Source organism: Ochotona princeps, chromosome X (genome assembly GCF_030435755.1).
Source record: "Ochotona princeps isolate mOchPri1 chromosome X, mOchPri1.hap1, whole genome shotgun sequence".
NCBI classification, from domain to species: domain Eukaryota; kingdom Metazoa; phylum Chordata; class Mammalia; order Lagomorpha; family Ochotonidae; genus Ochotona; species Ochotona princeps.
In genome coordinates, this window is record NC_080865.1 from 72,842,389 (window position 1) to 72,856,457 (window position 14,069).

The 14,069-nt window shown below is 39.6% G+C and overlaps 1 protein-coding gene and 1 long non-coding RNA gene across 4 annotated transcripts; one reads left to right on the forward strand and one right to left on the reverse strand.

Annotated features, from left to right (window-relative positions):
• Positions 1 to 2,765: 2,765 nt before the first annotated feature.
• NXT2 (nuclear transport factor 2 like export factor 2) lies at positions 2,766 to 7,882 on the forward strand. 3 transcript variants are annotated; one of them, XM_004590250.4, is made up of 5 exons: positions 2,766 to 2,925; positions 3,844 to 3,928; positions 4,864 to 4,950; positions 5,631 to 5,775; positions 6,777 to 7,882. In XM_004590250.4, the coding sequence occupies exons 1-5, from the start codon at positions 2,828 to 2,830 to the stop codon at positions 6,956 to 6,958; spliced, it is 597 nt and encodes a 198-aa protein (XP_004590307.1). In that variant the 5' UTR covers positions 2,766 to 2,827; the 3' UTR covers positions 6,959 to 7,882. The 3 variants fall into 3 exon arrangements, with proteins under 3 accessions (XP_004590307.1, XP_058514976.1, XP_058514977.1); XM_058658993.1 differs by lacking the exon at positions 2,766 to 2,925 and adding an exon at positions 3,558 to 3,679; XM_058658994.1 differs by lacking the exon at positions 2,766 to 2,925 and adding an exon at positions 3,572 to 3,709.
• On the reverse strand, positions 7,087 to 8,906 carry LOC131478599 (uncharacterized). Its single transcript, XR_009244570.1, has 2 exons — positions 8,537 to 8,906; positions 7,087 to 8,443 (listed from the first exon to the last, which is right to left on the reverse strand). It is a non-coding gene; the product is annotated as an uncharacterized LOC131478599 (long non-coding RNA).
• Between the last annotated feature and the right edge of the window lie 5,163 nt (positions 8,907 to 14,069).

The following is a 14,069-nucleotide window of genomic DNA, read 5'->3' on the forward strand; positions in this document are numbered from 1 at the left end:
TGCATATGTGTTGAAACATTCTGCTAAGTGAAAGAAGCCAGGCACAAAGTACTATGTATTATATGATTCCATTTATATGAATCTTCCAATCTAAGCAAATCCAAAGAAATAGGAAGTATAATGTTAATTGCTCGAAGCCTAGATTAAAGGGGCCTGGGGATTTAATGGTCATTGGAAAGCTGTTTATTTTCTGGGTTTCAAAAATGTTTTAAAGTTTAATGGGGATTCTGGCATAAGCCAATGAATTCTGGCATAAGCTGATGAATACACTACAATCTGAATAGTTTATAACTATTTAAATAGTTAATAGCTATTTAACAACTGACTAGTTTATAAAAGAATGACTTCTATGATAATATAAATTTATATGATAATATAAATATAAATTGTACCTCAACAAACCTGGTTTAAAAATAAAAGACCTATTTAATGTGAACCAGATTATTGCCAATTATAGATTTTGAGAGAAAGCGGCAGGCAGATCAGGTTGTTTGAGATTAGTCCTACCCAGTGTAGAGAGAGGCCAAGATTCCAATATGGATTCAGTAGCTTTCAAGGATTGTCACCCACACTTGACCAGCAGAGCTGGCTGCACAGTAACTTAGTCAACTCAATTACTGCTCCTATAATTTGTTATCCCAGAACTCCCACATTTTTCCTGGACTGTACTACTGTTGCACTCAATAACCCAACTACTGGATCTCTTACAACCTCAATCTGTTAAATATACAGCTACCTAATCTCTGCAATGTGCACAAAAATTATGTTCATTGAGCAAGTATCATACAATAGGCAGTGACACCAATCTCAAAGCAATGTTCTGAAACACATGCTACTATTATTATTTCCACTTTGTATCTAAGGGGGTTGTGTCATGCAATGGAATATGCCATATGATTAAGGTTATAGAGCTAGTCAGTGGCACCACCAGGAATTTAACCCAGACTGATTTCAATAGCATAGCTGACCAAAATGCCACTCTGTGTTCGAAGGAAAGCCTTTTTACACCGCTCCTAGTCATTCTTCCTATGGCAAATGTTGTCACCTTGTTCCCAGCTCACTCCCTAATCAACAAAGCTTTCATATGATTTAAATGCACTGCTCGGTTCCACTGAAGTCCAGCACTGGCCTCTCTATTATCACCCAGCCTCCAACTTTTGCAACACATGGATGTCACTATTCCTGCAATGTAACAAAAAGAAATCTTTCTTAATATTTCAGCACAAAACTTTGAGGCCTTGCCCCATTTCTCATTCAGATGCCTCTGTTCTATATCCCCAATCACATCCTCTTCTCTAGCCTTACCGATGACACCAGCAGTTGCCCTCCTAGTCATAAGAGAGATGAGAACCCTCTGGGTTCAGGGCATAAGAAATGAAGGCAGACTGTGCCAAGAGAACTGAACCTGCCCTGGTTCCTGAAGAGGAAGCACACATGAAAGGAGTGAACATTCTAAAATGAGATTATAAGAAAATGCATGAATAGCAGAATTTCTTTTTTTTAACATTCACTTTTTTACCTTTCATTTAAAAGGTAGAGTTTCAGAAAGGAGGCTATGTAGACAGATTTTCCATCCTCTGGTTCACTTCCTAAATAGGTATAATGGCAAGAGCTGAGGCAATTCAAAGTCACAAGCCAGCGGTGTTTTCTCAGTATCCCACGCAGGTGTGGGCCCCAAGCACTTGAGCCATCCTTCACTGTTTTTCCAGGCCATAGGCAGGAAGCTGGATCAGAAGTAGAGCAGCCGGGTCTCAAACCAGCACCCATATAGGATGCCATCACCATAGGCAGAGGGTTAGCATACTGTATCACAACCACAGCCCCAAAAAATTCATGAGTAGAAAAGTTCCTAAGAGCAAATCATTTGGGATTAGACACCTTGGCATTGAAATGCCACACCCATTAGCTATATCACTGTAACCAATTAACTTCTTTCAACTTCAGGTTCCATTATTTAAAATTGGAGTAGTAGCACCTACCTGTCTGAGATGGTAAGGATTGAATAAAAGACGAAACAGCAACCCTCAACAAAGACAAATCATCACCAGTAAAACAGTAAATAGTTGTTTTAAGCACATAATAGTTAAGTTTCCCAGCGTTTATGAATTGGGGAAAAATGTCTGAAAAGATAAATTATGTCCAAAGATAGGTCTTCAAACATAATAGGAACTTTGCAGGGAAAATGTTAGCACAATTGGAGGGAGAGAAGGAGGAAGAGCAGTGAAAGATGAAAATAGAAACTGCTTTAGGGAACAGGAGGAACCGGGAAAGTTACATGTTGTTCCTTTGTAACTCATTAATGTTTCATTTAGTGTCCTGCATTCCGGTTCCACTGTAGATTCGGGCAGCTATATGGTAACTCCTCTTTAGGCAGTGCACTATATGCAGAACCTTGCCCAGTGTCCAGAACCATAGTAAATGTTTAATACATATTTGTTGCATGAATGTTGATGATCGGTAGAGAGGAATCAAGAAACAATTTCCAAGAACTCAAATAGGGATGACACGAGAGTTTAAAGAAGGAGGGGTGGAGGCAGAAGCGCAGAAAAAAAAAATCAGAGAACATTCTGTGCTTACAGGCATCAGAAGCCTGTGATGTACCTTGGTTTTCATGTTTAATAAAAATGCACATTTGTGATTAAAGTTCAGAGGGAAGATGGTGGATATGGATACTTATTAACATATTTGTAACGATAGTAGGGGGAGGACTTCAGTGGGAGATGTCTCGGATGTGACGTCAGAGAAACGGAAGAGGAAAGAAGTTCTTAACGTTTCAGTTGGAGATAGAATACGAGAGAAGCAGTCAGGGAAAAGAAAGTTCTCAAGTATGAGAAGGTACAGAAGAGATTGGTCTTATGGAGAGCAGGATAGGTGTTATGGAAGGAGAGATTATCATCATGAGCAGCCTGAAAGCAGCTACTCAAGGTAAGATGCAATGGGGCAATGCAGAAGCCAGTGGTGGCTTTGAGTTGGGCTGAAAAGCCATATTGCCTTGCTAATTACTTCATTTGGCCTTGAATCTCAACTCACTGTCTCTAAGCTTGTTAGGTAATTTGTGTCTCAGTTGAAATCGGAGATGATAAAAGTAGTAATTAACTATATTGGAAATATGCCAGTGAGTAAAAATACGTGGGAAATGGTGGTGATTTGAGATTTTAGCTGTTATTTGCCCACTTTCTTCCGTATTAAGGGGCCTGGAAAGTATGGATGATATTGTGAACTCATTTTAAAATTTATTCTCAGGAAGATACTTGGAAGTGTTTTCTAGAATAGACCCGAAAAGCCTTTACCTTTGAAATATGGTGGGTGTAAAATCAAATGTTTTGTATTCCTGCCGTTTTGTTGCTGGGGGCGCCTTGTTTCTTCAAGAAGATTCCAGAACAAAACTCTAAATTGTTCTCTGTTGGTCTTGTGCAGTGTGCTCCCACAAGCTCCGCCCCTTCTACCTCAAACTCTTAGGCTTCACGTTTCTCATTGGTTGTCAGTGGACTTTGATCCCATTTCCTGCAGTAATAAAACAACCCGCTTCCCTTAATTGTACTTTTTTGCTTTGAGCGAAGCTGCCTGGCTTCAAAACCAGGATAGTTTTCTTCAGAATATTCAGTTGGCAAGAAAGTAGTGTTGCTTTTCTCTTTTAAACTACGTGAACAACCATCAAGGAGTAAATAAAATAACCGAGGTGGTAGCAATCCAATGGAACTGAAAGGAGGTGGGTGGGACGGTGGGAACGCCGGGACGCTTTTAACGGCGGACTGGCTACTTCCGGGACCGAATGGGCGGTTTAGTAAATTGTGCGCCTTTGGCGGGTTTTGGTCGCTTTCTAAACGTTTGGTTCTATAACAGCCGAAGATACGACGCCCGCGACGAGGTAGTGACTCTGCCACTGCCGGGAAAAGCTGCTACGGGTTCCCCCATGTCCATGGCCGTGGTGAGTGAGCCGGTCGCTCCGGGGAGCCTCGGCGTCGGCGCGCGGGTGGCCGAGGGGAGGGGCATGGGCGGAGCTGTGCGTCACGTGTTCATGCGACGAATCCGGTTCAGAACAGCCTGCCTCAGGGGCGGAGCCCACAGCAGCGCCCGCTCTCTCAGCATCGCGTGGCCTCTGATTGGTCCCGGAGTGAGCGGAGTTGAGGGAGGGTGGGCCAGGGTCTCGGGTTCATTTGCAGCTCTAAAGCTCTGTTTGAGCTGCTCTCTCAAAAACAAAAATTGCCCTTGATCGCCTGACAAAGGAATGAAAGTGATGACCCAGGGGTCTGCATTCAGAGAGTTGGCCACGGCTGCCAAACGGCAGGCGAGAAGGGACCTGAGCCCCTTCCTTCTCCGCCTTAGCCCCAGTAGCATGTCTGTTCTAATACACTAGAAAACAAACCCTACGAAGGTTAGCACAGTGAGCAAGTTTCCTAAGTGGACCTTCATACTTTTCCAAGTACTTCCTTCCGGTTTCACTTATTCCTATTGCGTTTCGTTTCGGCCATTCAGCGCCGGTTCAGTTGAATCGTAACTTTTGCCTGGGAAAGAAAGCTAAACATGTTTACTCAGTAACTTCCCTCTCCCCACCTTTTAAGACTCACACAGTGTCATTTTTATTACGGTGAATGTTTTGTAGCATATATTGTAAACACTGAAAGCAATCGGATTCCCTAGTCAGACATGATCATATATTACAGAAAAGCACCTACAAACAACTTTTTGAAAAAGCTACTCTCGATTCCGTATCATTATAATTCTTACATGCACATGGAAGAACATGGACTGTGTATAGAGTTGCAGTGTTCACTGAAGTAACTCATCAGCTCTTGGTGCTGGTTTTGCGCTCAGGTACAGTCGGGGAGCAGGTCATCTATACTTGCAACATTTTTCTTGTAGGACTTCAAAACATATGTAGATCAGGCCTGCCGAGCTGCTGAGGAGTTTGTCAACATTTACTATGAGACCATGGATAAGAGACGCCAGGTGAGTATTACACAATGCACTGCCTTTTATTCAATATCAGTTCTTTTTGCTGTTCATGAGCCAGCTGTTAGTTTGGCTCCTTTATGTGATAACTGGACTTGCTTTTTAAGAACTTGCTTAGGGAAGTGTTGCTATAATGGCTGTTAGGAGGGGTGTATTTGCTTTTCTCTAGTTTTCATGATCTCTTGCAAGTTGTTCATTTTTCTTACCATCGTTTTATGACTAGGGTGATGAGTAGCAATTAAGTAAATCCTAACTGTTTATCAGCATAGTACTATAATTTAGTGAACTTCTGTTCTGCAGGTGCAAAGGTTAATACTTTATTACTAAATCCCTGTAATTGTAAAGGCGGAAGATAAAAGAAGTTCCTGGTAGTTTGTATGGGATGGGGGAAGGGATGTGACAGTGGATGCTTATTGTTCCTTGTGTAGAGTGTTTATTGTGCCTACTGCTCACAAAAATAAAGTAGCCTCAAGGAGCGATCTAGGTTTTCATAGCATTAAGAACATGAGCATATATGCATCTCCCCCACCCCTCCCACTTTCCTGTCTCCTAAACTCTCTCCCTGCACACCCAGTTTTGTAAATTTCATGTTTCTATACCTTTTAAACTAGTTCCAGACAATAGTTTACCTAGAAGCAAAACTCTGTCCATTTTACTTTTACATTTTCCCACGTTAGGCAATTACCAGGCTCTATCTGGACAAGGCCACCCTGATCTGGAACGGAAATGTTGTTACCGGGATGGACTCCCTGACAAATTTTTTTGACATGTTGCCCTCAAGCCAGTTTCAAGTCAACATGTTAGATTGCCAGCCAGTTCATGGTAAGATCAAGATATTCTGAGATACTTGCTTTGTTTTCCTTGAATAACCACTGAACTTTTACATCAGAAGCATCAAGCAACTTGTACTAGTAGACCTGTTAACGTACTTAGGTAACTTTAATATTCTATGTCATTGAGCTGCCCAAACTTTTGGTTTTCCTTTGAAAGCTTCTTACTTTAGAAACCCACTAATGAGTTTTCATGGTTTGTGTGGTTTTGGCTTATAAAAGAATCATATGAGAAATCAAAGAAACATTAGCTTTTTGTTTATGACAAAGAGAAAGCGCCTACTTTTTCTCAAAATAACTGCCTGTAGGATCTTAAATTGTCTTCAGAGAAAATTTAGCATATATGCATGGTTAATGTCTTTTGGTGTCTTTCAGCTTATTAAAATTTCACGGAAGCTTACTCTGTTAATATGAAATCAGTTTGTGGAAAGATAGAATTTGATTCAAGATACATCTGTGCAGTTTATAATATTGTCCTCTAGGTGGAGTCCTAAGTGTCTTAAGAATGGGGAAGGAGTCTTTAAACAGCTCATGGAAAAATGGAATTAAAAACTAAGCATATATTGATGCAAAATAATTTGAAATCATGCATCGTAATTCCATCATTCAAAATTTGTATAGCTGCTTTAAAGGTCCTTTCTATTGGTTTAGGGTAATGCATTTACTGTGATGTTCTTAAACAATAGCTGAAGAAACAACATATGCATAAGCCTTATGGAAGCCTAATAAAATATTAATGTATATAGGAAACATTTGGTCCTGCGCTATTTATGAACTCTTTATTTTAAAACATCAGAGTACGTCAAATCTTTCAAGACTGAAAGTAATTTTAGTATCTTTGAAATCTACTTTATTTTCTTGTTTGGGATTTCCATACTCACCATTGTAAAGAAAACTTATGACATTTGTTAGCATTAGATCATAAACTACACAACTTTAAAAATCTGCTTTTCCAAAGACAAAACTAACCTCTTTTTTTGTGTGTGGCTGAAGAGCAAGCTACCCAGTCGCAGACAACAGTTCTCGTTGTGACCAGTGGAATCGTGAAGTTTGATGGAAACAAGCAACATTTCTTCAACCAAAATTTCCTGCTGACTGCTCAGGTCACGCCCAGCAGTACAGTGTGGAAAATAGCAAGTGATTGCTTTCGTTTTCAAGACTGGGCTACTTGTTAAAGGGAGCAGGGAGTCCATTCATCTTTGTTCCATTAGCTCCAGCAGCAGGAATTTGCATGAATTAATCCATTTCTTTATAAAAGCACTACAGACTAGCATGTGCTTTCTTGTTTTGTTTTATTCTTAACAACACCTTTTTCTAGCAGATAGCAAGTTTAAATCATTGCCCTTAAGAGCTTTAATGCTATTTTTACATGCCTTAGATACGTTGAGTAATGCCATTCTTTACTATTAAGCACGTGATCTCGGTACTAACATATTCACTGTGAACCCAGCCTTTTGCAAAAATGGAATTCTTTATTATAATGCTGTCTAGAATATCAGCACAATGTAACTCTGAGAAGAAATGCAGTTCATTTTGGTTATTAGATAATTTTTTGTAACAAAATACTTGCCTATTTCCAGTTAACACTAGTGATAACAGTTTTAATATATAACTTTTCCAAATCAGGACAGTGAAAACACAAATTTAGGTTTGTACAACTACCCTAATGTATTAGAATTGCATGGTAAAGTTGTTCACTAATCTTTTATCAAGTTTTTTTTTTACACTGGCACATTTTGTTATGAAGTGAATTAACCAAATAGAGTGATGCAGAATGTTCTTAGTTGATGCCTGAGTATCAGGTACATTTGGTGGCTTAGCGGCAAAACTTAAAACAGATTCTCTTGGCAGCTGTAGGTCTATACATTTAGACAATGAATGGTAGTAGAATTCATAGCTTTAGTGGGAGAATGGGGAATGAGAAATGTAAAATCTAAGTTTGAAGCTGAAAGTGGGGGGATGAATTTCAAAATGATAACTTTTTGGTACTTGTTTTCTACCTCCTAAAAATATACCCTGCTTTTAGTTTAAATTACTCAGTAAGTATTTTTGCCTACTGGTCATGAATGTCACTTAGTTCAAGAAGGATTCTTTTTTTTTTTTTTTTTAACAATCTACATCACCTTACGTATGTGTGTGATTATAGGTATCAGCTTATTGAAAAATAAATCTGGGGCGTAAAATACCAGCAATAAATCTCACCTGGTAACATCATCTAGCAGGAAAGTTGGAAAGAAAGCCATTAATATCTCTTTGCACCATTATTAACTTCTAAGTCTTCCATGTGAACTTTAGACCCGAAGTCTTCCATATATTACCCACTCCCGAAAGAGTTCATTTTATACTTGTGTTTTATACTGCCATATGCTTTATCTTTTCCTAAATTATTGAAAGTTAAAATAGTCGATTTTGCAGTTTGCTGTTTCATCTGCTAGTGGGAAAATGTGGGTAACTCATCTTTTGGAGCAAAAAAAAAAAATAGAGCACAGATCTGCATACCAAAATTCAAAAGAACAAATTGAATATTTTTTCAGCTTCTAGAGAAGTTTTAACTTTGGTTTTAAACATTTTTTTTTCATTTTTAAATGTTTTAAAGACATGCCAGCTTTGTTTTCTACACTGCAATCAAAATTGATATTTCTTATCACTTAATTTTTTTTCTGATTTGTGTGTTTTATTTTTTTTTTCTTCATTAATTACATTGTATTATGTGACACAGTTACATAGGTACTTCTTATCACTTAATTTTAAACCCTGTAACTCATCAACTCCTGGCTAATAATTCATGTTCTATTTCTAAGACACTCACTTAAAACAGAATTTAAAAAGATAAGGAAGTGGAGCTGAAATTTAGAGCATACCTTTTTGTAGTACTTGTCAAAACTTACGTGTGATAATATACTCAAAGTGAGAGTTATTGTTGCTTTGGGTTTTTGTAAACCACAGCTTTAAAGTGCAACAATCAGCAGGCTGGGTACTACCCTTGCTCTGATGGAGAACAGTCTCAAGTAGAAGTTACATGTAACTAGCAATACCTAAACTGATGGTTGTGTGTTGTTCACGAAGTGTTTTAAGACTTGTATGTGACCTGATTTTTCCAAACTGTAAACTTTTAAATGGCTGGAATGACTCTTTATGGGCTAGACTGTATTTTTTGACATGGTCATATTTTTCTAACTCGCAAAAAATAAAATTTGATTTCTGATGAGTTTTCACATTTAGTAAGGTTTCTTAAAATAGTTATTTTTAGTTATTTGAGAAAGAGCACATAATCTCCCTTCTATTGACTCCTGATATGCTCAGGGCAGCTGGAGGCGGGTATTAAACACAGATATTTCCATGGGCCATTCAGACACCTTACCTGGTGTCTTACTAAGCCAATGATTGTCAGTCAAGCTTGTTTTAAGGCCTTTTTTTCTTTTTCTTTTTTTTTTTTTTTTTTTTTTTTGCACTTTTGAGGGTTCAAAACAGATATTTGATTCTTCTACAAAGCGTAAGGTTTTTTTCAAATTAAAAAAAATAAAACTTTGTTGAAAACAATGATTGACAACTTGTCCTTTTTCTTTGTCCTTTTCGCAATCCATCCTATTCCTCCTCTCTTCGTGTCAAGTATTCAGTTTCCTGGGATCATTTATTTGAGGTAGCAATGAAGTTGGGTGAAAATGGAAATCCTAGCCAAAATGCTGCATTTACTGGGAAGTGAATGCCAAAATACGCTGGTTGCCACAAATAAAGGTGCCATTATCTTTAAGGGCTGTTTCTCCTTTTCCAAGAAAAATATTAAAAGCAATTTAAAAATTTAAATTAATTTAATTTAAAAATTAAATTAATATTTTTCTTGGAAAAGGAGAAACAGCCCTCTTCCATTTGTAAATTCACTGCCTAAATGCGTGAAATAGCCAGAGCCCGACCAGACTGATACCAGGAGGCCAGAATGAAACCTGGGTCTCCCACATGGATAGCAGGGATCCAACTATTTGGGGCATCATCTGCTGCTTTCACAAGCACATTAGTGACTGCTAGCGGAATGCAGGTGCCCCAAGTTGCACCTTAAGCTGCCCACCCTTATCATTTGTAGAATGAACATCAAAAAAAATTAGCAAATAGGAGTATGAGTTTGAGTCCTTGCTGCTCCTTTTATGAACCAAATCCCTGCTAATATGCTTGAAAAGCACGAAAAAGGCCCAAATGCCTAGGCCCCTACCACCCACGTGGGAAATCTGAAAGGGGTTTCAGGCTCCGGGATTCAGCCTGCTATATCCCTAGCCATTGTGGCCATTTGAGGAGTGACTCAAATGGAAGAATCTCCGTTTCTCCTTCTTTAGCTCTTCCATATATTTTTTAAAGGCTTAATTTGTACAGATAATTGCATTTAACAGTTACAAAATGTGTTCTTTAAAACTTTATTAATTGAATATATACTTGTGGGATATTGTACAGCATTTCAGTGCATGTGTGTAATACGTGCTGATCAAGTTGGAGAAGTAACATTCTCCCCTTTTGCCATAGCTTTAGTCCTGGAGCCTTGGAGCACCTGGGATAGGCTGTTGGGAGCTGTGATATCAAACACTGAAAACGTGGTCTATCTAACTGATGTGGTACCTATTGTCCAGACTTAAAAGAGAAAATGTGTGTGTATACACACACTAAAGTATCATTCAGCCCTTTAAAAGAATGAAATATTTTGCAGCAAAATGGATGGTGCTAGAGGACATTATGTTAAGATGAAATAAGCCAGACACAGAAATAAATAGCATATGTTCCCCTTATATGTGGAAGGGGACATACATTCTTATAAAGCATAGGTGGGGTATTTATATCTGAAAAAAAATAATGTGTTCTAGAACATAGAGAAAAATTCAAAAATTTTCAAATATACTGTAACATATAATTGCATTGATGTTAGGAATCACTACCGAAAGGAAATTTTTTAAGTTCCATATAGTTGGAAAATTAAAAGTATATGTCTGAAGGTAATGAAGTAGCTCCAGTTAGGATTACTCAAAACAACAACTAGAAAATGATAACATATGAACCAAGTCAATTTAAAGATATAATAGAACAAAAGAAATTCTTCTCGGGTATAGGAAAAATGATGCTAAAATTCATATGGAAACACAAGACATTCAGAATACCTAAGGCAATCTTAACAAAAATAAAGCCAGGAGCCTGGTGTAGTAGCCTAGTGATTAAAGTACTCATCTTGCATGCGCCAGAATCCCATATGGGCACCAGTTCATATCCCAGCTACTCTACTTCCCATCCAGCTCCCTGCCTCTGCCTTGGGAATGCAGTAGAGAACGGCCCAAAGCCTTGGGACCCTGCACACAGGTGGGAGACCTGGAAGAGGCTCCTGACTTCAGATCGGCTCAGCTCCAGCCATTGCAGCTACTTGGGGAGTAAACCAGCAGATGGAAGATCTTTCTGTCTCTCCTCTCCATAAATCTGCCTTTCCAATATAAATAAATGAAACTTAAAAAAAATAAATAAAGCTGGAGGATCATATCAGATTGCATGACTTCAAGGGCTAAAATCCGAGAGAAGAGAAGACTCACAGAGAAGTGAATTAATGTTGCACAATCGCTTTTCCCCTGTAGACATTTGCTAGTTCTGAACATGACATGAGACCCTGAGAACTCAGGTGAAGGGTCTAGGCAAAAGGGATCTAATAAGTGGCAGAATTTTGAGCTATTCTGGAGGGCCAGCAGATAAACAACAGAGGCTGAAAGATCATGGTCCCAGGGAAAAGGGACAGACAGTGAAAATGAATCCCATACAGGCACACACACACACACACACATACATAATATATATGCACACGCATATACATATGTACGTATATGATATATGCACACACATATATATGTGTATATATATGCATTCATGATGTTGAGAAGGCAAAACTTGTTGAGGACATTCAAGAGATGGGAGAGGAGCTTCAAATAAACTCCTTGATCTCCTGTTCCAATTTTGGGCTTTATTGTATTATGTCTTTATCTTGTTTTCTCAAAGACTCTGGGTTCCCTGATAACTCCACACCCAGCTTCCTCAGAATCCACCCTTAGGTAGGAAAGTGGTTTCCTGCTACTCCAAGGTAAGCCAAGGCTTGATAAGGAAGCCAAAGCTTGCCTACTAAGTTCATGTTTTTCTTAATGCTGAGCATTTTCTTGGTGGTTAGAAAGAGTTACAGGCTGTGGCAGGTGTGGACTCAGTTCTCTCTTCAAGAAACATCTAACCTTCCAGCTATAGGGAGAGCAGTTAGCTGAGAGCCTGCAGCTATCGCACCTGCAGAATGTGCTGCCATTTTGAACCAAGGCTGTGATCTTTGGGGGCAGCCTCTAGTCAATAACTGAATACAACAGGGGGACCAAGGCTGTGCTTCTCATTTCAGTGCTGGGTTTCATTCATACATCATCTTGGCCCCACATTTCTCTCTCTCTCTCTCTCTCTCTCTCTCTCTCTCTCTCTCTCTCAGACCATCTGAGACCTTTTCAGGACTACATCACAGTGTGCCTGATTCTGCTTTTGTCCTTTCCTTTCACAAGTGTCAGATACTCATCAGGATCAGAGGAATGTCACAGAACCCTGCTTACTCCATCTTTAGCTTTCACTGAAGTCAATCCTCCCCCATTTATCCTTACTTCCACCTCCACATCTTCCTGCTAGAGAACCAGAATTGAGTAGGGCATTTCATGGCCAGTCCTTCTCTGAACTGATACACTGCTCAATATTGAAAGTGAGCATGTGGTAGCTTCTCAGACCATTTTTCTAGTAGCCTATTTGACCATCTCCCTGGAAATATGTATAGGCAATTGAAGAAATAAAACAGGAGACAATGATTCCCAGCAAACCCCACATCCAGGCTCTAGATGAGGCTCCCCAGACATTTGAGTTGAAGTCTGGAGGTCATCACCAGTTCCCTTAAGCCTTGTAAGAATTGGAGTGGAAGAAGGAATGGGAAGACATTTAAGTTGTCCAGCTCTGGGAAGGGGATGAAAAACGGAGATAGTGCTGAGGAAAAGGAGTGTGTGGCCAAGATGGCACACTTAGTACTTACCATCTTGGCATCTTAGCATCCTGGCAGTAAAAATCTGGACTTTTTCTGAACCCTTCAGATGCTGGCCTGCCAAAGACTTCAGCTTCTGCCCCATTCTCACCTCCCACTCTTGCTTTGGCGTGTCCTTGAAAGGTAGATTTATAGAGAGAAGGAGAGACAGAAAGAAAGCTCTTCCATCTGCTGGCTCACTCCCCACATGGCCTCAATGGCCAGACCATTGTTGATCCAAAGCCAAGAGCCAGGGGGCTCCTCTGGGTTTCCCATGTGAGCATGGGGTCTCAAGGCCTTGGGCCGTTCTCTACTGTTTTCCCAAGCCATAAGCAGGGAGCTGGATAGGAAGTGGAGCAGCCGGGACACAAACCAGTGCCCATATGGGATCCCAGTCCTTGCAAGATGAGGATTTAGCCATTGAACCATTGCGTTAGTCCCAGGTAAGTCCATTTTTATGGATAAAGAAAGCTGATCAGATAGCTAGTATGTGCTCCCAAAATAATTGTTAAATGATTGAATGAATAAATAGAAAATAGAAATTATTAAGGGCAGATAAAATTGAGATGAGACATAAAACATGTATCATGGTACCTGATGCATAAGCACCCATTAAAATGACTAAAAGGCAAGCATGTGAGATTCTGTTTAAGTCCGTGCTTTTTTTTTTTATGTTCACCTGTATTTTTTTTGTTATACTGAATTATGTGACACAGTTTTATAGGCACTGGGCTTCCCCCCACCCCTCCCCAAACCCTCCCCCCATGGTGGATTCCTCCACCTTGCTACATTGTCACAGTTCAAATTCAGTTGAGATTTTTTCATTGCAAGCATATACCAAGCATAAAGTCCAGCATCTTATTGTCCAGATAAGTTCAACGGTTTCTTGGGGAGACCATCTCTGGTCTGAAGGTAGAGCCGGCAGAGTATCGTCCCAATCAATTAAAAGCCCCAACATAATATCAGCAACAATTTATAACGTTATGGAATTAGTGGACAGAGTATTGAGTCCATGCTTAAGATATTCACATTACATATTGAGGTACCTGGACTGAGTCCCTGCTTTACCCCATTCCCTGAATCCAATCCAGCTTTCTATTATTGCATATCTTGGGCGGTAGCAAATGATGATTCAATTATTGCCACTCACATGGGAAATCAGGATTGAATTCCCTGATCTGGCTTTTGTCTAGCCTCGCGCTGGCTAATTCAGACATCTGGGGAGCAAACCAATGGGAGAA